At 39.1% G+C, this 27,372-nt stretch overlaps 2 gene segments (V, D, J or C); both read left to right on the plus strand.

The window, feature by feature from the left end:
* Positions 1-4,228: 4,228 nt before the first annotated feature.
* Positions 4,229-6,498, plus strand: LOC113015145 (Ig kappa-b4 chain C region-like). The segment is given in 3 exon segments: positions 4,229-4,235; positions 5,006-5,143; positions 6,122-6,498. Coding segments are annotated over 3 exon segments (471 nt in total).
* A 6,565-nt stretch (positions 6,499-13,063) lies between these two features.
* LOC113014271 (Ig kappa-b4 chain C region-like) lies at positions 13,064-23,175 on the plus strand. The segment is given in 3 exon segments: positions 13,064-13,150; positions 21,374-21,408; positions 22,768-23,175. Coding segments are annotated over 3 exon segments (396 nt in total).
* The last annotated feature ends 4,197 nt before the right edge of the window (positions 23,176-27,372 follow it).

Genomic DNA, 27,372 nt, shown 5'->3' on the forward strand with positions numbered 1-27,372 from the left:
GTATGTTTGTTTTTTGTGCGCCTCCTTTTTCAGCTACACCTAACTGTCAACCCCTGGCGAAGAGCTTCTACTTGGATGCTGGACCTTCTGGCAGTCCCTCAGGCTATTACCAAAATTACCTACCTGCCTCTCTGCCTCCACGCCAGGAGTTTTTGGATTTACACACCCGGACTACTCACCCCTCTATGTCATCCCCGACCTCCGTTGGCAAGTACGCAGTACGAAGGAGGATTCTGAGCCAAACAACATATTCATATGCCTCCTTATCTATGTTTGAACATCTGCCTTCTGTTACAGTGACCCGACCTTTTTTCCTGGACCCTTTGTGACTTGCTTTCCAGTCCAATCCCCGGAATAGCTGTCCTTTCTGACCCGGACCAGATCGTTATTTAGTTTAACGTCTACGCTCACCTTTTGTTTATGAATATTTTTGTGTAAACATTAAACATTATTCTTAAAATATACTTACGAGCTGTTCGGCGTCTTGCGTTTGAGTCCTGTCACTGGTCTGAAACGGTCTCGGCCGTAACATATATATTCAAACTTCATTCTATATATTCAAAAGATCATTCTATATATTCAAGTTTCATTCTATATATTCAAGTTTCATTCTATATATTCAAAAGATCATTCTATATATTCAAGTTTCATTCTATATATTCAAGTGTCATTCTATATATCCAGACTTTGGTTGGGATATATTTAAATATGATATTTTCCTAAAGGGCATTCCATAGTGTGTGTATATATATATATATATACACACACACACACATATATATATATATATATATATATATATATATATATATATATATATATATATATACATATATATATATATATCCCTCTGATGCATAGTGGTCACTGGAGTGGACAGCTACTAAAACGTACATATCTCTTTAATGCATTGGTTTCTATGGTGGAACTGCATATTAGCCTCTAGAATGCTCTCTGCTGCCATGCTCCATTGAGGTCAATTCAGTGTTCAGTTAGTGCAACTGCAAGTAAATTTCCTCTGAATCAAAGATGGCAGACAAACTGTCACCCGTGCCGACCACTGCTGGCATATCCTGTCAATCCTTCTATGCTAAAAGAGCCCAACAGGTAAAAAAAATATGATGATATGCAGGAACATCTAGGGAAGGATATTATCTGTTTGGAATTAGAAATTGTTATGTCTAATATGTAGAAAACTACGATTAACCATGTGTCCACTGTAGTGGACATCATGCATTACCCACTATATTTTTTTTAACATAAGTCATAAATTGTCTCACTGTTTTTTGGGACTGTTTTGGTTATAAGTAAGCATATAATTGTTACATTTATAAGCTACTCATTTAAAATATATATTTCTGTGCAGATCAGCTGTAGTTTGAGTTACTATAATAATAATTATTTTATCATATTTTGTAGACTTCAAATGCAGCAAAGAATAAGGCAGCGTACAGAATAGTCCAGGAAATTCCATCCAGCTCCAGTGATGATGATTTCATTGATGAGTGCAGTGATGATGAGTTCAGTGATAAGTCCAGTGATGATGAGAGTGGCTGCCAGAGCAGAACAGAGAAATAGGAACTACGGATGATGAAGACACAGACAGTCAGGATGCAGAAAGTGAGAACGATGAGGGGCAGGATGAAGAGGAAGGTCAGTATGATCAGGGAGCTGTGGGAGATGGGTACATGGCACCTGACCATACTCAAGCCCGCAAAAATATTTGGAAAGTCCAAGACAATGACTTTGATGGAGACTTGCCTCCTTTTCTAGGAGAGTGGAAATTGAATGTGGAGGGGAAGGATCCCATAGATTTCTTCAGACATCTGTTTCCAGCAGATCTAATTGATAATATAACATACAACACCAACTTGTATGGGAAAGAACTGTCAGTAACAGGAGAAGAGATTCACCTTCCAGCAATGCAAAAGAGGAAGACCCAGTGGGACCCCACAACCCGTGAAGCGGAGAGCAGTCACTAAAGTAGCCTGTGAGGTCAGGTTTGCCACAGGATATCACTGGCCCCAACTGACCGAGATAAAAAATGCAAACAGGTGCCATGATGTTGCGTGCACACGGAAGACCAAATACATCTGCATGCAATGCTGTGTGCCATTGTGCCCTGGATGCTTTGCAAACGTTCGCACAGCCTAGGTGTGATGAACATATAAGTGTTTGGAGATGCAGAGACTAAGATGTCAGTTTGTGTTTTCTTCCAGCATGCTAATAAGGGCTTGGTAATACTGTCCTGCATCGTTATAGAACTGTGTAGACTCAAAAATGTTTCTCTTGTTGGAGATTGTTTGCCATATTCAGGTGTAGGATTCACAGCTTAGGACTGTTGATTGGTTTTGTTATTTACGTCTAAACACTGGGGCCTTATGAGTTGAAAGTTCCAAAAAAATTGCTGAGATGTTTTTCAAAGGATACAAGCAAACAAGTGTTTGTATATTTACAATAGAACACAAGGTAATTAATTGTTACAGTAAATTCACAGTATTTCATGCTAAGTGCTCAGGCGCATGTAGTCCGCTGGAGTGGACAAGTTTATAACTTTATAAAAAAACATATTTTTGGAAAAAAAAGAGTTGAACATTTTTTTTCATGTCCTGAGAAGAATAAAAGCACTTAAGAAAAAAATCTTGACCAAGGCTTTCATAATTCATGCATCAGAGGGATATATAATATACATATATACACACACATATATATATATATATATATATATATATATATATATATATATATATATATATATGTGTGTGTGTATATATATATATATATATATATATATATATATATATACACACACATATATATATATATATATGTGTGTGTGTATATATATATGTATATTTCCAGTCCTCAGATACTCAACTAATCAAAGTGATGTCATGACAAAAATGAATGACCAACAAGACATTTTTTCTCCTTCATTTCTGTCACACAAAGCTGTATGAAATCTTTCTCGTGGTTAGTATCATGGTTGCTAGGCAACCTGAACAGCGCGACGCAGGCTAGACCGTCCCATTTCACAAGCCTCTCACTTCCGCACTTCTCGTACTCATAGTACGCACCGTAGTGCGCGTACTTCAAGCGTGCAGACCCTGAATTGGGACACAGCCACGGGCTTTACACAGAGACCTGACTGAACTGGAACAGAGGGAGCATGGGAACCAAACCTAGGAACTAGAAATCACAGCAAAAGACATAACCAGAATAACCTAAAGCATAAGATAATAATAATTAACACAAAACACTGGGTCACATGACCCAGGACCATGACACTTATAGCACTAGAATTAAATAATAAGGGAAGGATTCTGGATCAGCATCATGATGAAAACTTGTGGCCGTAGTATATACAGTATTCTGGAGAAGGTATAAAATGTCACCGTATGTGTGTGTGTGTTTTATGTGTATGGATTTTTTAAATTATTACTCATCATATATTACTGTCTATTAAACCTGATTTTTTCATCCCCATGATAGAACAGAGAAAACCCAACTCAGGAGTGGTCCAAACATTTATAATTCTTTATTCAATCATCTTCCAGAAGAGAGAGACCCCACACAGCCCAAAAGCCAGTTGCAAAATCTCTAGAAGCCAAAAATGTGTCTCATATAGGTGTTATTTTGGTCCTTTCCACGTCACACATAGTTTCGATAAAAACAACTCCTTCTGTGTTACTAGTTCCGCTTTTTCTGTCTGGTTTCCTGTATTTTATTAATATGCCTCTGCAGCTCTGCACTAAACTTCCTGTTTCGTAACCTCCCCTTACTGAAGCCTCGGTTGCTAAGGCGACCTGTCACCCTCTGACCTAATTCTCTCTCACAGCTGGCCTTGCTTTATAAAAGACTTTATTAAAAAGTACAAAAAACAATATAATCAGAAAATAAGCACTAATAACATATATTGATTCTGCAACATGTCCAAACATGTCTTGTAAGGACATGAGGAGGAAACAGTGACAAAGGGAGCTGTGTGAGGTTATTAAAGGCAATGGATCCCTCAGCAGCTGGATTAAAAAGAGCACAGGGAACAATAACGCCTGTACCAGTTGTTGTATAGCAGAGGTGCTCAAGCATAAAAACAATAATAAACACAATGCTTTGGTTCTATAACATTTTTCTATCATTACTTTATTTTGGATTAGGTGCATGAGCTTTTAAGTATGGATAATTAAATAATAGATTAATGAAACACCAGAGTGTGCCCTGTTCTGAGATGTACAGCAAGTGGAGAGTGACAGATGAGATGAGGAGATGGAAGAGTGACTCACAGGCAGAGCCGAGTTCATTTCCCACAGTTTTGTTGTTTAATGCTTCTGAGCGCTGTCACCAATCTTTGCATTTTATTATCATCTCATAACACTTCTTTAATCAGCTACCATCTCTGCTGTGGACTTTTTACTATCTACAGTCTCAAAGCAACACAGACCTCCATCACTATCTGCAGCAGGAGCAGCAGCAACCCCTCAACAGCAACAGTGTTGTTGTTATTCAGCCTGGTTCCATGTGCCCCTTTTGAACTTTGAGCACCCGTCCCTTCCAGCATCTCTGCACGGCCCTGCTCAGAATCATTCATCTGTTTTAGGTTGACATTTTATATGTTTTGTAGAATAACAGGACAAACTGTGAGACTAGAAAGACTTGAGTTTCATGCTCTGTTTTGTGACGTAGTGTGTAATGCTCAGCAGTATTATCATTTTAACTGGTTCTGTGCGCGATCTGAAGACACTAAGTGTTTGTGAGAGAACATAAAACTGTTTTGATGCATTTGTGAGGTTTTACCTGATGAGTTTTAAGTTTTGTGATTGTAGCTTGAAAATTAAATTTAATGTTTAGAGTTATGAGAAAGAAGGTGGAAGCATTAAAGTGATGTATCTTAACAGTTGTAAAATGTAAATGACCAAATTGGATTATTGGAATATAGTTTTATTGTGTTTCGTTGTTTTTATGTAAAAATTATAATTTTAATATGTTATGAAATTATGATTTAAAGAATTCATATTGTTGAGTTTGTTTGTTTCAGAGTCAGAGAGCCGTGTCTCTCTACAGTCAGAGGTTTTTGTACGGCGCCTCAATGAGTTTGTATCACTGTGGTACACGTTCGGTGGAGGAACCAGACTGCAAGTTGGAAGTAAGTCAAACTTAAACCTCATTTACTTTAGCAAATTTCTTTCTTTTGATTATCTTAACTTTTCTGTTCAATGCGCCTAAAAAAACCTCAGGAAAATAGTTTTTAGATAAATCTTCATGAAGAAACAAAGTTAGCTTCAGAATAAATGTTAAAATGAATATTAAACACAATATAAAACATCAGAGTGGACTTGAGGATATTTTACATATACATACAACTGGTTAAGTCTCGAGAGCTTTTAGTTTTAATCCAGTCTGACAGAGTCAGAGAGCCGTGTCTCTCTACAGTCAGAGGTTTTTGTACGGCGCCTCAATGAGTTTGTATCACTGTGGTGGACTTTTGGTGGAGGAACCAGACTGGATGTTGGAAGTAAGTCAGACTTAGAGCTTTTTTTTTTTAAATGTAATTTTCTTTTCTTTTCTTTAATTTCATTTAATATGAAAGGTTAGGAAACTTTTTGTGTAACTGATTACATATTTTATTCATAAATTTTGCCCTAAGAAACAAAGTCAGCTTTGGAAATGATTATTCAGACACTCAGGACAATTTCCAATGAAAAAAGTTAAACTGCACAGAGTGAAGATAAAGATCTCTGGTGTTCTTATTGTATCATATCATTTACAACAATGTAAGCAATAAAAAAAACACACATGAGGTAAGTAGTGGTATTGAGTTTCTTATCCAGAACAAGCTGTTTATTATGAAGAACTGATGATGTGGAAGCTTAACATCTTTTAAAAGTGTTGACACATCTTTGTTTTGTTTTGTTTTTTTATTTCCAGTGTAGTTTGAACATATTTCAGCTCAAACTGTGTGATGATTCTCTCTGTGCTGATATGCATGAGAGGTTTCTTAAAGGGAAGTGAAACAATGTGTGAGTGAATAACTGGTGGAGCAGAAAAAACACCTGACAGAAACTTCTTAACGGAGAAAATCAAATTGTGGTTCTTGTCCTCTAAGCTGATTGGTGTTTCCTAGGTGATGCCCGCCCCGCCCTGAAGGTGCTGGGTCCCTCCAGTGAGGAGCTGAAACAAGGGGAGGCTACAGTCATGTGTCTGGCCAACAAGGGCTTCCCCTCAGACTGGAGTCTGTCCTGGAAGGTGGATGGCAGTGGCAGCATCAGCTGGGAGGAGAGCAGGAGCCCCGTGGTGCAGGAGAACGACGGCCTCTACAGCTGGAGCAGCACCCTGAGGCTCCCTGCAGACCACTGGATGAAGGTGGGCTCTGTGACCTGTGAGGCCACGAGGGGCTCCCACACTCTGGTCTCAGAGCCACTGATGAGAGACCAGTGTCCCCAGTCCTGACCTGACTAACTGTGACTTTCACACTGCTTTTTTTTTTTTCCAATTTCTTCTCTCATTTTTCATTGCTTTGTTTAAAGTTTAAAGTTTGTTTAAAGTTTTAAAGAATAAAAAAATATCTACATTAAATAAGGACCGAGTGTTTGTCTTACTTTTGTGGTGATGTGAATTTTAAACTCTAAATAATGATTTCCAGGGTTCTAATTGGAAGCCAGTGTGCTATCTGTAGTCTATATGAGTCGGTAGAATTAAGCCACTTTCAATACATGAAGTAAAGCAAAGTTTATGTTAAAGAGTAAGTGCGAAAGGGAATTGAGAGACACTGCCATTACTAAGCAGGATATTAAAGACATTACATTTATGCAAATTCATTGCATGCTGTGTAATGAAATGTTTCAGCATGTTGCAGTTTGTTGTATGAAACACTGTGCAGGTGGAGCAGAAAAGCGCTGTATAAGAATGAGTCTATTCTCGTGATCAGTGTTGGGGTAGGTATTTTAAGAAGTAATTTAATATACAGAGTTTTTTTGTTAAAAGTATTCAGTACGTTATTTTGGTGTTTTTTTTTCTGTAAAATCACCTGAAACACAACATGTCATAACTGTCATTGAACAATATGAACTTGTAGGCTACAGTCTCTCACACCAACATAAATCCCTATCCTAACGACGACACACATATTTTCTTTCTCTTGGCATTTAGGTATATGAATACCTGTCAAGGGTCCTTGACATACAGGTCTCCGACTCGGAGGACAAAAATTAATGTCCTGTGTCTTAGGAGGGCAGGATTGCTTTGCTTTTTCTTTATACGATGCTTTGCAGTATTAGTTTTGCCTAACAACCTGTTTTTGACTCCTAAATTGTCATTAATGCAACCGCTCTACATAACAGTCAGTGTAACTGATTATAAATCTTTTATTCATGAACCTACACATTACGCTTTATTTACTAGTTGTATGTATTTTAACAGAGCAAGAGGTGGACCACACGTTTGAAGAGCTGCTGGTCTTTATAACTGGGGCTGACTTACTTCCACCACTGGGGTCCTGCAACATAGACTTTTATGATCAGGAGTCGGGGATACGCATCGATGTGCAGCTTATCCCTGTATCTTCCGAGACGTGTTGCATACGAGGATCAATTTAAAGATCTTATGAACACTGCATTAAAAGGATTCCTGGGATTTGGAAAGCTGTAGCTGCATTTACATGAACTGATGCTGGAAAGCTGTGGTTAAAACCTGTGGCCTTTTGGGAGGAAGTGTGTTATTCTAAGTGTTCTGAAATGGGATTGCTCCTGGGCTTCTTCAAAATTGTACATTTTAAAAGTGTTTAGTATAAAAGTTGTTTGTTCTTACAAATGTGACTGTATATAGTTATATTTATAGTCCCGTTGAGACAGGTGGGGTATGCATGCAACAAGCCATGCACCAAAAAGTGATGTTCAGAAAATGTTTCAAGTATTGGAAGGAAAATAACAATTCATCTACAAATGCTCTTTTGAAAGGTTGTTGTGCAGTCATGTTTAAGTATTCGGTTATAATATACTGCATAGTTTCTTGTTGCTGCGTTGTGTTTGTGTTGTTGTTTTAAATGTGCAATAGCTGCCTAACAAACTTTGAACTGAAAGACGCTGACTTTTGTAAAATAAAAGTATTGTAATGTCAGTTCTCATGGTGTCTCTTTACCAATTAAAGTTGAGGCTCACCTGTTACTGTCAAATACTGGTGTTGGGATCCACTGACGAGGGCTGTTCAGTACACAGGTAAGTGCTTAAGTCGAGGTAAACAGTTCAATAAATTTACCTTCATCTGTTCTCAAACTGAGAGCTCAAGATTCCATCTCAACTCAATTTGTTCAACTGCTTTCAGGAACAAAGCAGTTTTAACTCCTAAGTTTAAAGTCAGAGTTGGTTAACTCTGAGATTGGCAGCTGACCTTTGACTATAACCTGTTTAAATATTAATAACTCAATTTGAGGAATGTGAACATGTGTCAGTGCTATTATTAGAACACATACTAATATACACAGAGGGTAACGAGGGAATACACCACAGAAGGCAGACACAGCTGAACCTCATCAGACATGACGAATACACTCACACAGAACGCAGAATCCAAATAAAACAGGGAACCAGAGAATAGCTCTGAGACACGGGTTGACAGAACATAAGGAACAGAGGGACGAAGAGATGCGACTGGAAAACAGAAAATAAATGAAAAGAATCATATTAATAATCAAAAACATGAATAGGAAGTCAACAGGTCTTTGTACCATGGCAGTGTTGAACAGCAAAAAAGAGAAAATCTAAAAACCTGAGAAAGAAAAGATGGAAATTTGATCATTTGACTGATTTGCACTTAAAGTTTCTATTTGAAGTATTTGCTAAATTGTGCAGATAATTATGACTCACTGACTTTTGCTGACTTCATTTAGTGTTAGATTTTTTTTTCTTACAGAAATATGATTTTTGATAATGATCGATATTTAGAAATTGAGATTTATTTGAGCTGGTATGAAGCAGAAGTCAAAGGTCACAAATGATTTGTTAAAAATAAATGATATATTTCCAACTTTTTTTTCCTTTAGCAACAATGACATTTTCACTCTGTGTGTGTGTGTGTGTGTGTGTGTGTGTGTGTGTGTGTGTGTGTGTGTGTGTGTGTGTGTGTGTGTGTGTGTGTGTGTGTGTGTGTCCTCAGTGAACTGTATCAGTCTCTGCAGTATCTTCCAGCTGCAGCAGTCACTTCAGTTTCTGTTCAGTCTGACTGAGGGAGGTTTTTGTACGACTGTTTTTCACTGTGTGAACACATACAGACTGTTAGGATAGTGATAACTCTGACAGTAATAAACTGCTGCATCTTCAGCCTGGACTCCACTGATGGTCAGAGTGAAGTCAGAGTTTGATCCACTGCCTGTAAAACGAGCTGGAATCCCTGATTCTCGAGTACTAGCATAGTAAATGAGACGTTTGGGAGATTCCCCATCTTTTTGTTGGTACCAAGCTAAAAAGTTGTTGTTATAAACATCCTGACTGGTCCTACACTTGATGCTCACAGTTCCTCCCACAGCAGAGCTCACTGCTCCAGGCTGAGTCACTGTGATCTGTCCTCTGGACTCTGAGGACACAGAGACAAAAACATAAAGCAGCTTCATGGTTTTGTGGGCTTCATTTCAGAGGGACAGATGTTGATAGAGGAGAGGAGTTTGATTCTCTGGACTTTACCTGTGAAGCAGCAGCAGAGGAGAGTCCAGATGAGGACGCAGATCAAAGTCATGTTTTTGATGAGGAGGATTTCTGTGGCTTCTGTTGTGATGAAGGACAGCTGTCAGTCATCCAGTGTTCAACTCTCAGGACTATAAACTCTCCCAGAGCACTGGAGCATGGTGCTGCTGATGCAAAGTGCCTCTCTATGGAAATCATCTGACTGAAAACAACAAGTAGTTGGATCAAATAGTCGATGCTGTTTATCAGTTAATCAGTCAGTTTATGAAAATGTTTTCTTTCTTGTGTTTTAGGACACATCCAGACATTGATGGATGTGTGGGATTTTTAAATTTGCGTATTTTCTGCAATCTTTTACAAAAACATGTTCATTGACTGAGAGAGGCAAGAAAATGTTTCATGATCAAACCAGAGCAGTACTTTGTGATATAACCCCAAGTGTTGCCAAATGCCAACAAAACATGCAAACAATGTCTGAAGATAAAGGCTCAGACATTCGTCCTTGTAAGACAAAATCTGATTTCCTCTTGTTCACTTAAAAAAGAAGAAGAAAAGAAATGTTGTACTTGTCTACTCAAACACATGAACAGAGTTTCAGAGAATCTTCACCCTGAAAGAAGTTTTAGAAACTTACCTGTCAGCAAATCAAAGAACCGCGTAAGCAACAGGACAGAATAGAAAAGATTTCCCCCAAAAAAGAACCTGCACATTTGAACATGGCGTCAAAAATGAAAGACATTAAAAAAAATCAGAGGAAAGGTACAATTTGCAAAACCTATTTTAGAGTTTTGTAAAACTCAGTACAAAAAAACTTGCAGTGATTCACATTGATGCATGATGCTGACCACAGGATGCAAAAGTTAAACATGACCACAGCGCAGAATCATTCATCTCTGTTTTAATTTGATATTTTTATAACAGGACAACCTGTGAGGCTGGAAAGACTTCGGTTTCATGCCCTGAACAGGTCACTTTCTGTTTTGTGATGTAGTGTCTGCAGTGTTGGGAAGGTTACTTTTAAAATGTATTCCACTACAGATTACAGATTACATGCCCCAAAATGTATTTTGTAACGTATTCTGAATACTTTGGATTACTTAATATATGATCATGCTTTTTACAACTACATGAATGCACTATTGCTGTGTGATTTATTACTGTTACTGAAGCCTACTTGCCGTACCAATAACAACTCGATTTTTACATCTTAATATAAATGAGTAACAGTAGGTGGACATTAGGTAAGGCTGCACTTTTTGCAGTGATCTGCAAACGCGTATATAAAACAGGTCCGCGGCTCCAAACCGTAGTAAAGGGACCTCTGGCTAATCTGTTGGGTTAGTGTCGGCTCGTAGCTGAAAACTAGCTTTACTTTGTTGTCTGGGTCAAGTTTGTAAGAGACAGAGAGAGGCGTTGAAAGGCTGCTCCAGCAGAACTTATTGTTTCGGAGGAAAACACGAACACAGTGTCCAGTCGAGTCTTAACAGCTTACTTACAGCTGGGCTCGTCAGGCTCTCTTCTTGGCTGCTGTGGTTATTATTATATTTACATGCTTCCAGCTCCCGTTTCTGCTCGATGACAGCTCGTACTTTTTCTCCCTCTTCGCGCTCACAGACACATAACAGGTACAGCAGTCCATTCTCCCTGCAGCACGGACTACACTGCCCATCAGGCTGCATTCTTTAGGGCGATGCCTGTAACACTCTGCCTGTTGCCTTCATGTTAAATCATTTTTTGAATAATAATTTTTAAATATTTTTAAATATTTCTTCACGTCATAATGCTGGCAGCAAGTAGAGATGACATGGGCCGCAAGATTGAGACACAGACATTAGAGCCTCTTAATGTTTTCTTTGAGTTTCAATCAGCGTGGAATTACCATAGAGAGTGCACAGCCTAACATATGAAACAGGAGAAGACGTGTAATCCATTTATTTCAACAAAGTAATTGTAATCTGAATTGATGTGATTAGCAGAGTAATCCAAAGAGTGGGAATGTGCTGGAAATTTCTTTTATTTTATGAATTTGTCACATGTTTTAGTAATATCACTTTTGGGTCACTTCAAGGTTCACATGTGGGGAAGCATTCAGCTTTTACTCTATTGCACAAAGTCAGGCATCATGAGAAAGTTGGTGACACCCTGAGGGGGAGAATTCAACAGGTGGTGAAGTCTTTTGTTAATCAGGTCTTTGAGGATGTGGAGAAGAGGCAAGGAGCAGTCTCTATGTGACACTGGAAGAGGAGACAAGGTTGTAAACTCTCTCCCTCTCTTGGAGGGGTCAAGGGTGTGACAACAGCTGTGGAAATGCCTTCTGTTTGACTGTATTTAAAGAGGGCTGCTATTCATCTTTAGAGACACGCATCAGTGCCCCACTGAATGTCGTCTCTCCCTCAACTGCTTGGGAATTAAAAAGGTGTTGGCTCATCGTGTCTGCAGACTTTGTTGATTATATTTCCATGACATTATTCTGCAGTGACAAAGTGAGATATGTCACAACAAAGGAGCGAAAACTGAAAAAGTGTTTGTTTACATTGTTGAGTTAACACCGAATATAAAAGCTTCAGTGCTCTTTGGTACAGATTCTCCAGGTTTCTTTTATTTAAAAGTATTATAATTACGATTTTGATTATGTCCCCACATTCGGTGTCAATGATGGTGATGATACTGGAGGATAAACGTGAGCTCTAACACATCTGCTCAAATTTACACAGCTTTCCCATCACTTCATTGTAGGGGTCGACTTTTTCTTTATTTGTTACCTGTCTATGAATCTACAGTGTTCAGTTGAGTCACATTCCAAATATGCTGTGAAAAATTCTTTTTAAACGAGTCGTGCTGGAGTCAGTCAGATGATTTCCATAGAGAGGCACTTTGCATCAGCAGCACCATGCTCCAGTGCTCTGGGAGAGTTTATAGTCCTGAGAGTTGAACACTGGATGACTGACAGCTGTCCTTCATCACAACAGAAGCCACAGAAATCCTCCTCATCAAAAACATGACTTTGATCTGCGTCCTCATCTGGACTCTCCTCTGCTGCTGCTTCACAGGTAAAGTCCAGAGAATCAAACTCCTCTCCTCTATCAACATCTGTCCCTCTGAAATGAAGCCCACAAAACCATGAAGCTGCTTTATGTTTTTGTCTCTGTGTCCTCAGAGTCCAGAGGACAGATCACAGTGACTCAGCCTGGAGCAGTGAGCTCTGCTGTGGGAGGATCTGTGAGCATCAAGTGTACGACCAGTCAGAATGTTTATGTTTCTGGCAACTATCACTATTTATCCTGGTACCAACAGAAAGATGGAGGAGTTCCTAAACTGCTCATTTACTATGTTAACAATCGAGTATCAGGGATTCCAGCTCGTTTTACAGGCAGTGGATCAAACTCTGACTTCACTCTGACCATCAGTGGAGTCCAGGCTGAAGATGCAGCAGTTTATTACTGTATGTGTTGGCACTATCCTAACAGTCTGTGGGTGAGCACACAGTGAAAAACAGTCGTACAAAAACCTCCCTCAGTCAGACTGAACAGAAACTGAAGTGACTGCTGCAGCTGGAAGATACTGCAGAGACTGATACAGTTCACTGAGGACACACACACACACACACACACACACACACACACACACACACACACACTAGTACAGGTCCTCCATCTTTCTTTCACCCAAAAAGGGTTTAATTTGTGAGAGTAAACTTGTGCAGTGTAAACAGTAAAATGTAAACATTGCAGCAGTTAAGGAGTGAAAGGCCATTTTTGTTGAAACACTTGTTTCCTGGTTAAGAGCATTGCTTAGAAACTCGTGTTTGGTTTACTTTTACTTTTCTGTTTGGGAAGATTGGGGAACATAAGGACCTGTTTTCTTGTTTTGGCATTGCTCACATCCAAAACAAATAAACTCCTCTATACCAAAACGAACCTTCTTAGCAACTCACATTGTTGTGCAAATAAAGTCATCCTGTTTTTATTAAGCTGTATATTTTCAAACTTGAACATTGTTAAAATGATTTGGTCGATGTTTCATCTTTCACTTTGTTATTCTCCTGGTCTTTCATTTGTTCAACTGTGATGCTAAAGTTCAAAAAACAAATCCCAGAATTGTTTTCAGTTAAGCTAAGCAGTGGCTTCATGTTCTAATTATCTTTAACATTACAGGGCTCTAGAATAACTTTTTGCCTTGGTTGCACTGGTGCGCCACTTTTTCAACCGCATCGCTTAACACCGTGGTTTTACATGTGCCCTTTTTTGGGGGGAAATTGCTGTCCATACAGACAATATTGATTTGTAAATGATTAACTAACAATCTTGTTCTTGTGCTTAAAGTGCTTTGGCACTCTTTGGCCATAAGAATGCAGAGATGGCACCGGGTGTTATGGCACGCCGTCTTTCTCTCGGTTCTGCAATGTTTGTGTATTATGTTCTTAGTGGTGTCCCTGCTAGCTTTGAAAACCCACTCCCTGTTGGTGTATGAGCGACAGACGCTTTTTAACATCCGTGACTCACTGCTGATGCTCCACAGTGTTAGCGAGCGACCTGGAGGAATCCCGCCGCCTCTAGCATCGGTGCCGGAGGAGCAGCTTCGCCGTGATCGCTGCTCTGCGCTTCCACAGGCCCCGCTGGTTTAGAAACTTATTCCTGTTAACGACAAGGAAGCAAGATGAACAGCAATTTTACTTGCTAGCAAGGGAGGCTGGTTGGAACCAGGCTCTTGGAGCTAAACGCTCCTCACCTGTCTGCTAGCCAGCATCAAGTAAACAGCCTTCCTTGCAGCTTTTTATTCTGAGAACACAAACACCACTCGTTGTAAAACCCCCCTATGGTCACAAAAGGTTAAAACACTGCGTGTGTGTGTGTGTGTGTGTGTGTGTGTGTGTGTGTGTGTGTGTGTGTGTTTGTGTGTATGTGAGTGTGTATGTTTGTTTGGTGGTGCGTTTGTGTGACCTCCTGCTTATCAAAAGGGTCATAAAAGCAGGAAGCTTACTAACCAAGAAAACAGAACCCTCACAGAGGATGTCCCTATAATGAAACACTACAGCCTCCCCCACCAACAAACAGGCTGGAGAGGTGGTCAGAGACAAAGGAATGTCTTTGACCATGCTGCTTGAACTAAGTCTTACATATTTAAGTAACACAATGACAACATTTAACAATTTGACTCCAACAGTCCCCCCTTTTTGTCAACTTTGTACATAAATTTCCACTTATGCACCCTTGTGTTTGACAGTTCAGTATAGGCTTCATTCACACACAGCTCCTCACATCATTCACTTCCTACTGCTGCAAAAGTTCACAGTTCATACATGTACGAAACGTGCTTAGCAATTATCCTACTTCTCATTCATCTCACACACAGTAAACTACATCCTGCAAGGAAACAAATGAATGTCAACAGTCAAAAACAAGAATCAACGTTCTCAAAAGAATATGCACTACAATCCAAATGTATGCAGACATAGGCATTCAAACACATCCGTTGGTTTTTGGTTTGTCCATGTGGCTTCCAGCTATCTTCAAAGCTGTAGCCTGGTCAACACTCCTCTTTATGACCCCTTTCAAACCCCCAAATCTTCTCACTGTAGACACCCTGTGGGGTGATCGAGTCACCTGGTGAATCATCTGCATTTACAACTCCTCTCCTTTCCTGTTGTCACTGCAGAAAAAGTTTTTTAAAGGAAATTGGATCAAGTTGTTTATGATCTTCTCCCCCCTTTTTGAGTCATGTCCACCCATGGCTCAAAACTCCAACCAACTTATATAAGTGTACATGATGTAAATGTAAACAAAAGAAAGCCCCTTTGACTGTCTGGCTTTTTCTTCATAATGATAGCCATATTAGGACACATAAAGGCAATGGTTATATATCTATATATTTTAGCACAAATGACAATATAAAAAATATCAATCCTAACAATGCCCATGTGTCAAAGTAACTGAGAATAAAAAACAGAAAACATGAAGGAGATATTCCTGGCCTGGCTTTTTATAGCAGACAATCTTAAAAATATTCTGCAATTTTGCATAATTTTTAAAAAGTTTACATTTCTTCAGTATTGAACAGCAGAAAATAGGCTTTCTTGTCCGAGGTCATTGAAGTAAAAGAAAAAAAGAAAAAAACACAGAGGCTGACAGAGCTGCAAACAACGGTAGACTGGTGGGTAATAAGCGAAGAAATAACGCAGAAAACAGAGATTTGAGACGGGAAACTGTTCTTGAAGTACAGAGAGAGAGAGAGAGAGAGAGCTGTGCATGAAGTGTGATTTTTATCTTGGTGGAAACAAAACAGTAAAGTAAGAGGGAATTCATGACGATGTTTATCAGATGTGAATAGTTTGTTGCTTCTTTTGCTGCTGGTTCAGTCAATTTTGCTTGGAGAGAGACAAAACTTGCAGCTCAGAATCAGCACAAAAAAGACGTAAACAGCGCGGACCCGACGCATCAGAATCAGTGAGCTGTCGGCTTTCAGCCCGATGGCGTGTCCGTCTACGTGCCGTCGTGTGAGAAAGCAGAGAAAGCTGATTCTGATGCGTTGGGTCCGCTCTGTGTGTTTACACTGTGTGTCTTTGTGTGGAATCCGTTTACCTGCTCTCATTTACTGTTTGGTGGTTGATAAAATACTTTTGTGATCTTTAACCTGAGATTCCGGCGTTTCTGGGAAAATATATTTATGTTTAAAACTCGATTTAGGATTTAATGAATCAATGTCGCTTTATTCAAGCTACTCACCTCTCTCTATCTGCCTGTACTTTCAAACGTACAGACGGACTACATGAATATCTGAACTACGACCAATCAGAGAGGTCCCACCCCTGATTATCTCTGATTGGTTTAGACCACGATAGGAGCATAATGTGTGTCGGTTGTTGACCACAGGGAGAGTTTCAGAGTTGCAGAGAGTGTTTTATTTATTTATTTTTTACTCGAATAGTTGGTCGTACCGCTGCGACCTGAGATTATTTTTAATCGCACTTGCGACCAAATTGGTTGCACTCTACAGCCCTGCATTACATTAAATTTTTCTAACTTAGCTTTGCTCCAGTGGTAATTAGAGTGAAAGGACTTGAAACTCAAAGTTTTACTCGTCTCTGTAAAACAAATTATTCATACCACCTTTACTTAACAGGAGCTTTACTCTGATAGTTTTAATACATTCTTCTATATTTAGTATGGTTTTAATATTTTCGTATTTTAAATTACGCAGGATATATGATAAAACAATAATTTACTTGCAAAGAGTTTTAATTTCTACACAAATACTTTCATTATGTGGAAAAAAGGTATTTGAGATGGAATTGTTTTATTTGATCTGAGAACAAAAAGAAATTGTTCATTGTTAATATATTTAGATCATATAAACAATATACAGGTACATTTAGCAAAGAAAGTAAGAGAGAAAAAATACTACAGACGGGCATCTGAGGGTGAGGGGAGCGTGCCAAGCTCCAATCGACAGCACAGTCGAGTTCAATGATGGCATCGTGATTCTGTGAGCAGCACATAAACCAGAAGCTAGGGTGGTGATGGGGAATGACCGACGGCAATTTCCTATGAACATCACCTAATGCTGTGTCACTGTGCTAAGCATACTTTGACAATCTGAAGAGGGTCTTCCTTTGTGTCATTGTTGTTGTCATTTGCATCATGACCACTTCTACAAGACTGCTAAAGTGATTCAACAGGTGGGATCATAACAGCAGTAAAACAACTGGATCCAATACCCTTTCCGAGAAAGGTTTTCTGCAGAGATAAAAAGGACAATAGAGGAGTCCTAAGTATTCCCCCCACAGGAAGAATGCCTGAAGTGAGGCGATGAGGGTTGATAGAGGCCATAAAAAGGGCTCTATCATGTAATCATATATGCTTAGAGGTATCAATTGTATAATGATAGAGGTCTGATCCTTGGTAGTCTGCAAAGACTCTTCCAGAGTGTTCTGGCATGCACACACATCCTAAGGTCATGAGTGAGGTCGTACCTTCTTTAAATAGTATGGGAGGACACCTACTCTGTATCTGTTTAAGTATAAGAGCCTTTTGTTTAGGTGGACCGCTGGACTCCTGGCACCAGCTTACACACACACACACACACACACACACACACACACACACACACACACACACACACACATACATACAGTGCCTTGTCTTTGTAACCAAGGGGGGTTTACGAGGGGAGGTACTATTGTATTGTGTGAATTGTTTTCCCAATAGCAAGCGGAGGCCATCGTTGGGGTCATTTTGTGGTAGACACCGACGAGGCCTCCATTGCAAATAAATCGATCGATCGCTGACTGTCTCGTTTTCTTCATGATGAATAAGTCTCTAAACCAGCGGGGCTTGTGGAAACACAGACCCAACAACACCCAGATAGAAGACTAGTATTAATAACTGACTGCACACTTATTTCCACACTGTCATCCTCGAGTAGGTGAGAGGGAACGAAGTCTTGCCCCAAAGACATTTTGTAGGTTTGCTGGCTCCTTAGAGTACGAGCACCTGGATGACTGAGAGCCTTCACAGATCTATTTTCAAGCTGAGCTCAAAGGTCAAAGCCAAGCTTTTTTCAATACACTGCTCAGCTTTCTTTATCATAATCGTACACATCATGGTTTTGGGAGCTTCGTTTCAGAGAAATGATTTTTGCAAGATGAGAGATTGTTTCTCGAGACTTTCTCCAACTTTTCCTTGCTGTGCAAAAAATGATGGTATTTGTTTAAGAGATCTACAGTGTGTGTGTGTGTGTGTGTGTGCTCAGTGAACTGTATCAGTCTCTGCAGTATCTTCCAGCTGCAGCAGTCACTTCAGTTTCTGTTCAGTCTGACTGAGGGAGGTTTTTGTACAACTGTTTTTCACTGTGTGCTCACCCACAGACTGTTAGGATAGTGCCAACACATACAGTAATAAACTGCTGCATCTTCAGCCTGGACTCCACTGATGGTCAGAGTGAAGTCAGAGTTTTATCCACTGCCTGTAAAACGAGCTGGAATCCCTGATACTCGAGTGCTAGCAACATAAATGAGCAGTTTAGGAACTCCTCCATCTTTCTGTTGGTACCAGGATAAACGGTTGTTGTTATAAACATCCTGACTGGTCCGACACTTGATGCTCACAGATCCTCCCACAGCAGAGCTCACTGCTCCAGGCTGAGTCACTGTATATTGTCCTCTGGACTCTGAGGACACAGAGACAAAAACATAAAGCAGCTTCATGGTTTTGTGGGCTTCATTTCAGAGGGACAGATGTTGATAGAGGAGAGGAGTTTGATTCTCTGGACTTTACCTGTGAAGCAGCAGCAGAGGAGAGTCCAGATGAGGACGCAGATCAAAGTCATGTTTTTGATGAGGAGGATTTCTGTGGCTTCTGTTGTGATGAAGGACAGCTGTCAGTCATCCAGTGTTCAACTCTCAGGACTATAAACTCTCCCAGAGCACTGGAGCATGGTGCTGCTGATGCAAAGTGCCTCTCTATGGAAATCATCTGACTGACAGAAACATGCAAGTTAGAATAGAATAGAAAGCCTTTTTTTGTCACTATAAAGTTGTACAAAGAGATACAGAGAAAATGAGACAAAGACACAAAGTTGCAGGGGGAGAAGTGCCAGAAACACATTATATTAGATTAATATTTCAAACATGACAAAATGCTGATCTTACAGCAGCAAAATGATTGTATCTCTACAGTTTAAACATTTCTTATGCACAGAGTGGATAGTCATATTTACTATATCAGTCGACTCTTCATTCTATCAGACACAGTTATCACAACTCGTACATTTTCTTTTTACACATATATGTAAGCATTGAGCCAAATGTAATAATGCCAACATATTAAATGAACAATATTTGTCTCTTGTATATAATACATCTATATATACACTGTCACACTGTCATACTTGTCTTTGAGTGAAGAAATGAATGACCAACAAGACATTTTTCCTCCTTCATTTCTGTCACACAAAGCTGTATGAAACGTTTCTCGTGGTTAGTATCATGGTTGCTAGGCAACCTGAACAGCGCGACGCAGGCTAGACCGTCCCATTTCACAAGCCTCTCACTTCTGCACTTCTCGTACTCATAGTACGCACCGTAGTGCGCGTAGTTCAAGCGTGCAGACCCTGAATTGGGACACAGCCACGGGCTTTACACAGAGACCTGACTGAACTGGAACAGAGGGAGCATGGGAACCAAACCTAGGAACTAGAAATCATAGCAAAAGACATAACCAGAATAACCTAAAGCATAAGATAATAATAATTAACACAAAACACTGGGTCACATGACCCAGGACCATGACACTTATAGCACTAGAATTAAATAATAAGGGAAGGATTCTGGATCAGCATCATGATGAAAACTTGTGGCCGTAGTATATACAGTATTCTGTAGAAGGTATAAAATGTCACCGTATGTGTGTGTGTGTGTTTTATGTGTATGGATTTTTTAAATTATTACGCATCATATATTACTGTCTATTAAACCTGATTTTTTCATCCCCATGATAGAACAGAGAAAACCCAACTCAGGAGTGGTCCAAACATTTATAATTCTTTATTCAATCATCTTCCAGAAGAGAGAGACCCCACACAGCCCAAAAGCCAGTTGCAAGATCTCTGGCTTAGAAGCCAAAAATGTGTCTCGGGACGGTGTAACTCCGTCACAACAGGTAACAATAACGCCTGTACCAGTTGTTGTATAGCAATAATAAACACAATGCTTTGGTTCTATAACATTTTTCTATCATTACTTTATTTTGGATTAGGTGCATGAGCTTTTAAGTATGGATAATTAAATAATAGATTAATGAAACACCAGAGTGTGCCCTGTTCTGAGATGTACAGCAAGTGGAGAGTGACAGATGAGATGAGGAGATGGAAGAGTGACTCACAGGCAGAGCCGAGTTTATTTCCCACAGTTTTGTGGTTTAATGCTTCTGAGCGCTGTCACCAATCTTTGCATTTTATTATCATCTCATAACACTTCTTTAATCAGCTACCATCTCTGCTGTGGACTTTTTACTGTCTACAGTCTCAAAGCAACACAGACCTCCATCACTATCTGCAGCAGGAGCAGCAGCAACCCCTCAACAGCAACAGTGTTGTTGTTATTCAGCCTGGTTCCATGTGCCCCTTTTGAACTTTGAGCACCCGTCCCTTCCAGCATCTCTGCACGGCCCTGCTCAGAATCATTCATCTGTTTTAGGTTGACATTTTATATGTTTTGTAGAATAACAGGACAAACTGTGAGACTGGAAAGACTTGAGTTTCATGCTCTGTTTTGTGACGTAGTGTGTAATGCTCAGCAGTATTATCATTTTAACTGGTTCTGTGCGCGATCTGAAGACACTAAGTGTTTGTGAGAGAACATAAAACTGTTTTGATGCATTTGTGAGGTTTTACCTGATGAGTTTTAAGTTTTGTGATTGTAGCTTGAAAATTAATTTTAATGTTTAGAGTTATGAGAAAGAAGGTGGAAGCATTAAAGTGATGTATCTTAACAGTTGTTAAATGTAAATGACCAAATTGGATTATTGGAATATAGTTTTATTGTGTTTCGTTGTTTTTATGTAAAAATTATAATTTTAATATGTTATGAAATTATGATTTAAAGAATTCATATTGTTGAGTTTGTTTGTCTCAGAGTCAGAGAGCCGTGTCTCTCTACAGTCAGAGGTTTTTGTACGGCGGCTCAATGAGTTTGTATCACTGTGGTACACGTTCGGTGGAGGAACCAGACTGCAAGTTGGAAGTAAGTCAGCCGTAGAGCTTTTTTTTTTTAAATGTAATTTTCTTTTCTTTAATTTCATTTAATATGAAAGGCTAGGAAACTTTTTATGTAACTGATTAATTATTTTATTCATAAATTCTGTCCTAAGAAACAAAGTCAGCTTTGGAAATGAATATTCAGACACTCAGGACAATTTCCAATGAAAATCTGGGATGTTTCATAGTATTAATTATTATTTCTAGTTCTGATGGTAAAGTTGTATTTTGAGGGCTTGTAGGTTTAGTTCAGTCACACAGAGTCAGAGAGCCGTGTCTCTCTACAGTCAGAGGTTTTTGTACGGCGCCTCAATGAGTTTGTATCACTGTGGTACACGTTCGGTGGAGGAACCAGACTGCAAGTTGGAAGTAAGTCAAACTTAAACCTCATTTACTTTAGCAAATTTCTTTCTTGTGGTTATCTTAACTTTTCTGTTCAATGCGCCTAAAAAAAACCTCAGGAAAATAGTTTTTAGATAAATTTTCATGAAGAAACAAAGTTAGCTTCAGAATAAATGTTAAAATGAATATTAAACACAATATAAAACATCAGAGTGGACTTGAGGATATTTTACATATACATACATCTGGTTAAGTCTTGAGAGCTTTTAGTTTTAATCCAGTCTGTTAGAGTCAGAGAGCCGTGTCTCTCTACAGTCAGAGGTTTTTGTACGGCGCCTCAATGAGTTTGTATCACTGTGGTGGACTTTTGGTGGAGGAACCAGACTGGATGTTGGAAGTAAGTCAGCCTTAGAGCTTTTTTTTTTAAATGTAATTTTCTTTTCTTTAATTTCATTTAATATGAAAGGTTAGGAAACTTTTTGTGTAACTGATTAATTATTTTATTCATAAATTCTGTCCTAAGAAACAAAGTCAGCTTTGGAAATGATTATTCAGACACTCAGGACAATTTCCACTGAAAAAAGTTAAACTGCACAGAGTGAAGATAAAGATCTCTGGTGTTCTTATTGTATCATATCATTTACAACAATGTAAGCAATAAAAAAAACACACATGAGGTAAGTATTGGTATTGAGTTTCTTATCCAGAACAAGCTGTTTATTATGAAGAACTGATGATGTGGAAGCTTAACATCTTTTAAAATTGTTGACACATCTTTGTTTTGTTTTGTTTTTTTTTTATTTCCAGTGTAGTTTGAACATATTTCAGCTCAAACTGTGTGATGATTCTCTCTGTGCTGATATGCATGAGAGGTTTCTTAAAGGGAAGTGAAACAATGTGTGAGTGAATGACTGGTGGAGCAGAAAAAACACCTGACAGAAACTTCTTAACGGAGAAATTCAAATTGTGGTTCTTGTCCTCTAACCTGATTGGTGTTTCCTAGGTGATGCCCGCCCCGCCCTGAAGGTGCTGGGTCCCTCCAGTGAGGAGCTGAAACAAGGGGAGGCTACAGTCATGTGTGTGGCCAACAAGGGCTTCCCCTCAGACTGGAGTCTGTCCTGGAAGGTGGATGGCAGTGGCAGCATCAGCTGGGAGGAGAGCAGGAGCCCCGTGGTGCAGGAGAACGACGGCCTCTACAGCTGGAGCAGCACCCTGAGGCTCCCTGCAGACCACTGGATGAAGGTGGGCTCTGTGACCTGTGAGGCCACGAGGGGCTCCCACACTCTGGTCTCAGAGCCACTGATGAGAGACCAGTGTTCCCAGTCCTGAACTATATGTGGCTTTTATGCTGGTCTTACTTTCACACTGCATTCTGTAGCTTTTTTTTTTCCAATTTCTTCTCTCATTTTTCATTGCTTTGTTTAAAGTTTAAAGTTTGTTTAAAGTTTTAAAGAATAAAAAAATATCTACATTAAATAAGAACTGAGTCTTTGTCTTACTTTTGTGGTGATGTCAATATTAAACTCTAAATAATGATTTCCAGGGTTCTAATTGGAAGCCAGTGTGCTATCTGTAGTCAATATGAGTCAGTAGAATTAAGCCACTTTCAATACATGAAGTAAAGCAAAGTTTATGTTAAAGAGTAAGTGCGAAGGGGAATTGAGAGACACTGCCATTACTAAGCAGGATATTAAAGACATTACATTTATGCAAATTCATTGCATGCTGTGTAATGAAATGTTTCAGCATGTTGCAGTTTGTTGTATAAAACACTGTGCAGGTGGAGCAGAAAAGCGCTATAAGAATGAGTCTATTCTCGTGATCAGTGTTGGGGTAGGTATTTTAGGAAGTAATTTAATATACAGAGTTTTTTTGTTAAAAGTATTCAGTACGTTATTTTGGTGTTTTTTTTTCTGTAAAATCACCTGAAACACAACATGTCATAACTGTCATTGAACAATATGAACTTGTAGGCTACAGTCTCTCACACCAACATAAATCCCTATCCTAACGACGACACACATATTTTCTTTCTCTTGGCATTTAGGTATATGAATACCTGTCAAGGGTCCTTGACATACAGGTCTCCGACTCGGAGGACAAAAATTAATGTCCTGTGTCTTAGGAGGGCAGGATTGCTTTGCTTTTTCTTTATACGATGCTTCGCAGTATTAGTTTTGCCTAACAACCTGTTTTTGACTCCTAAATTGTCATTAATGCAACCGCTCTACATAACAGTCAGTGTAACTGATTATAAATCTTTTATTCATGAACCTACACATTACGCTTTATTTACTAGGTGTATGTATTTTAACAGAGCAAGAGGTGGACCACACGTTTGAAGAGCTGCTGGTCTTTATAACTGGGGCTGACTTACTTCCACCACTGGGGTCCTGCAACATAGACTTTTATGATCAGGAGTTGCATACGAGGATCAATTTAAAGATCTTATGAACACTGCATTAAAAGGATTCCTGGGATTTGGAAAGCTGTAGCTGCATTTACATGAACTGATGCTGGAAAGCTGTGGTTAAAACCTGTGGCCTTTTGGGATGAAGTTGTGTTATTCTAAGTGTTCTGAAATGGGATTGCTCCTGGGCTTCTTCAAAATTGTACATTTTAAAAGTGTTTAGTATAAAAGTTGTTTGTTCTTACAAATGTGACTGTATATAGTTGTATTTATAGTCCCGTTAAGACAGGTGGGGTATGCATGCAACAAGCCATGCACCAAAAAGTGATGCTCAGAAAATGCTTCAAGTATTGGAAGGAAAATAACAATTCATCTACAAATGTTCTTTTGAAAGGTTGTTGTGCAGTCATGTTTAAGTATTCGGTTATAATATACTGCATAGTTTCTTGTTGCTGCGTTGTGTTTGTGTTGTTGTTTTAAATGTGCAATAGCTGCCTAACAAACTTTGAACTGAAAGACGCTGACTTTTGTAAAATAAAAGTATTGTAATGTCAGTTCTCATGGTGTCTCTTTACCAATTAAAGTTGAGGCTCACCTGTTACTGTCAAATACTGGTGTTGGGATCCACTGACGAGGGCTGTTCAGTACACAGGTATGTGCTTAAGTCGAGGTAAACAGTTCAATAAATTTTCCTTCATCTGTTCTCAAACTGAGAGCTCAAGATTCCAGCTCAACTCAATTTGTTCAACTGCTTTCAGGAACAAAGCAATTTTAACTCCTAAGTTTAAAGTCAGAGTTGGTTAACTCTGAGATTGGCAGCTGACCTTTGACTATAACCTGTTTAAATATTAATAACTCAATTTGAGGAATGTGAACATGTGTCAGTGCTATTATTAGAACACATACTAATATACACAGAGGGTAACGAGGGAATACACCACAGAAGGCAGACACAGCTGAACCTCATCAGACATGACGAATACACTCACACAGAACGCAGAATCCAAATAAAACAGGGAACCAGAGAATAGCTCTGAGACACGGGTTGACAGAACATAAGGAACAGAGGGACGAAGAAATGCGACTGGAAAACAGAAAATAAATGAAACGAATCATATTAATAATCAAAAACATGAATAGGAAGTCAACAGGTCTTTGGACCATGGCAGTGTTGAACAGCAAAAAAGAGAAAATCTAAAAACCTGAGAAAGAAAAGATGGAAATTTGATCATTTGACTGATTTGGACATAAAGTTTCTATTTGAAGTATTTGCTAAATTGTGCAGATAATTATGACTCACTGACTTTTGGTGAGTTCATTTAGTGTTAGATTTTTTTTCTTACAGAAATATGATTTTTGATAATGATCGATATTTAGAAATTGAGATTTATTTGAGCTGGTATGAAGCAGAAGTCAAAGGTCATAAATGATTTGTTAAAAATAAATGATATATTTCCAACTTTCTTTTCCTTTAGCAACAATGACATTTTCACTCTGTGTGTGTGTGTGTGTGTGTGTGTGTGTGTGTGTGTGTGTGTGTGTGTGTGTGTGTGTGTGTGTGTGTGTCCTCAGTGAACTGTATCAGTCTCTGCAGTATCTTCCAGCTGCAGCAGTCACTTCAGTTTCTGTTCAGTCTGACTGAGGGAGGTTTTTGTACGACTGTTTTTCACTGTGTGAACACATACTGACCGTTGATAACATGAAAACTCTGACAGTAATAAACTGCTGCATCTTCAGCCTGGACTCCACTGATGGTCAGAGTGAAGTCAGAGTTTGATCCACTGCCTGTAAAACGATCTGGAATCCCTGAATCTCGAGTGGTAGCATAGTAAATGAGACGTTTGGGAACTCCTCCATCTTTCTGTTGGTACCAGGCTAAAAGATGGTTGTTGTTCCAAACATGAACATTCTGACTGGTCGTACACTTGATGCTCACAGTTGCTCCCACAGCAGAGCTCACTGCTCCAGGCTGAGTCACTGTGATCTGTCCTCTGGACTCTGAGGATACAGAGACAAAAACATAAAGCAGCTTCATGGTTTTGTGGGCTTCATTTCAGAGGGACAGATGTTGATAGAGGAGAGGAGTTTGATTCTCTGGACTTTACCTGTGAAGCAGCAGCAGAGGAGAGTCCAGATGAGGACGCAGATCAAAGTCATGTTTTTGATGAGGAGGATTTCTGTGGCTTCTGTTGTGATGAAGGACAGCTGTCAGTCATCCAGTGTTCAACTCTCAGGACTATAAACTCTCCCAGAGCACTGGAGCATGGTGCTGCTGATGCAAATTGCCTCTCTATGGAAATCATCTGACTGACTTGAATCAATCTGACGATGCTGTTTATCAGGAATGATTCAATCCATCGTAGTATTGAGCAGATATATCAGTTTGTTCTTCAGAATATTCTTATTCCAAAATTTTTTCTATTATTTAAATGTTTTGTTTTATGGTTCATTGATGGATTCACATGTTTATCATAATATTTAGTAAGGATATATCTGGATTAATTTAAAATATGAATTAACGAGGTCACAGGTTCATGCTGTAGAGTAGCTGAGCTTAGTCTCAGAGAGTGAGGAGCTCAGACATGTGGAGGTACAGTCACTGCTCTTTGCTTCAAAGGACTTCTTATAAAACACAAAAAGACACAATCAGTATCTTTTAAACGAGGCTGTTATCTCTGACAGCAATACCTATAACACCTCTTTCTGTAGCTATGATCACAACCATGTGACATGTAACAGTGGGGCAGATCAAGCATCGTTGTTCACTGCTATTGATGTTTTTTTAATCACCAATTACAAACAATTACACAACTGAATTCCAGCTTTATTCAAATGAATAAAATTAAGTAATAAAACCCATCATGATAGAATCTCTGTTATCATCACGGACACTTTAAGTTCAAGAACATGTACCTGGATAAAAGCTGCTGTTGGAGGTAAAATCCTCAGACTGAACTTGGGACCTTCACATTTCTAATTCTTACAGAATTTAATGAGTAGAAACAAACAACTGATTGTTTAGAATTTATGATTGTTCAGCACTTTTCTGCACCTTACTGAGTGCTTACATTTGAGTCTTTCATGCTACTCTGTATACAAATCTGTACATCTGTGTCCATAACAGAGAGAGACAAAATGGGTATGTTTGATTTGCCTTCTGTGGCGGAGGTGTGGTCCTTGGCTCATCTGCAGGGGAGG

Source organism: Astatotilapia calliptera, chromosome 22 (assembly GCF_900246225.1).
Source record: "Astatotilapia calliptera chromosome 22, fAstCal1.2, whole genome shotgun sequence".
Lineage (NCBI taxonomy): Eukaryota > Metazoa > Chordata > Actinopteri > Cichliformes > Cichlidae > Astatotilapia > Astatotilapia calliptera.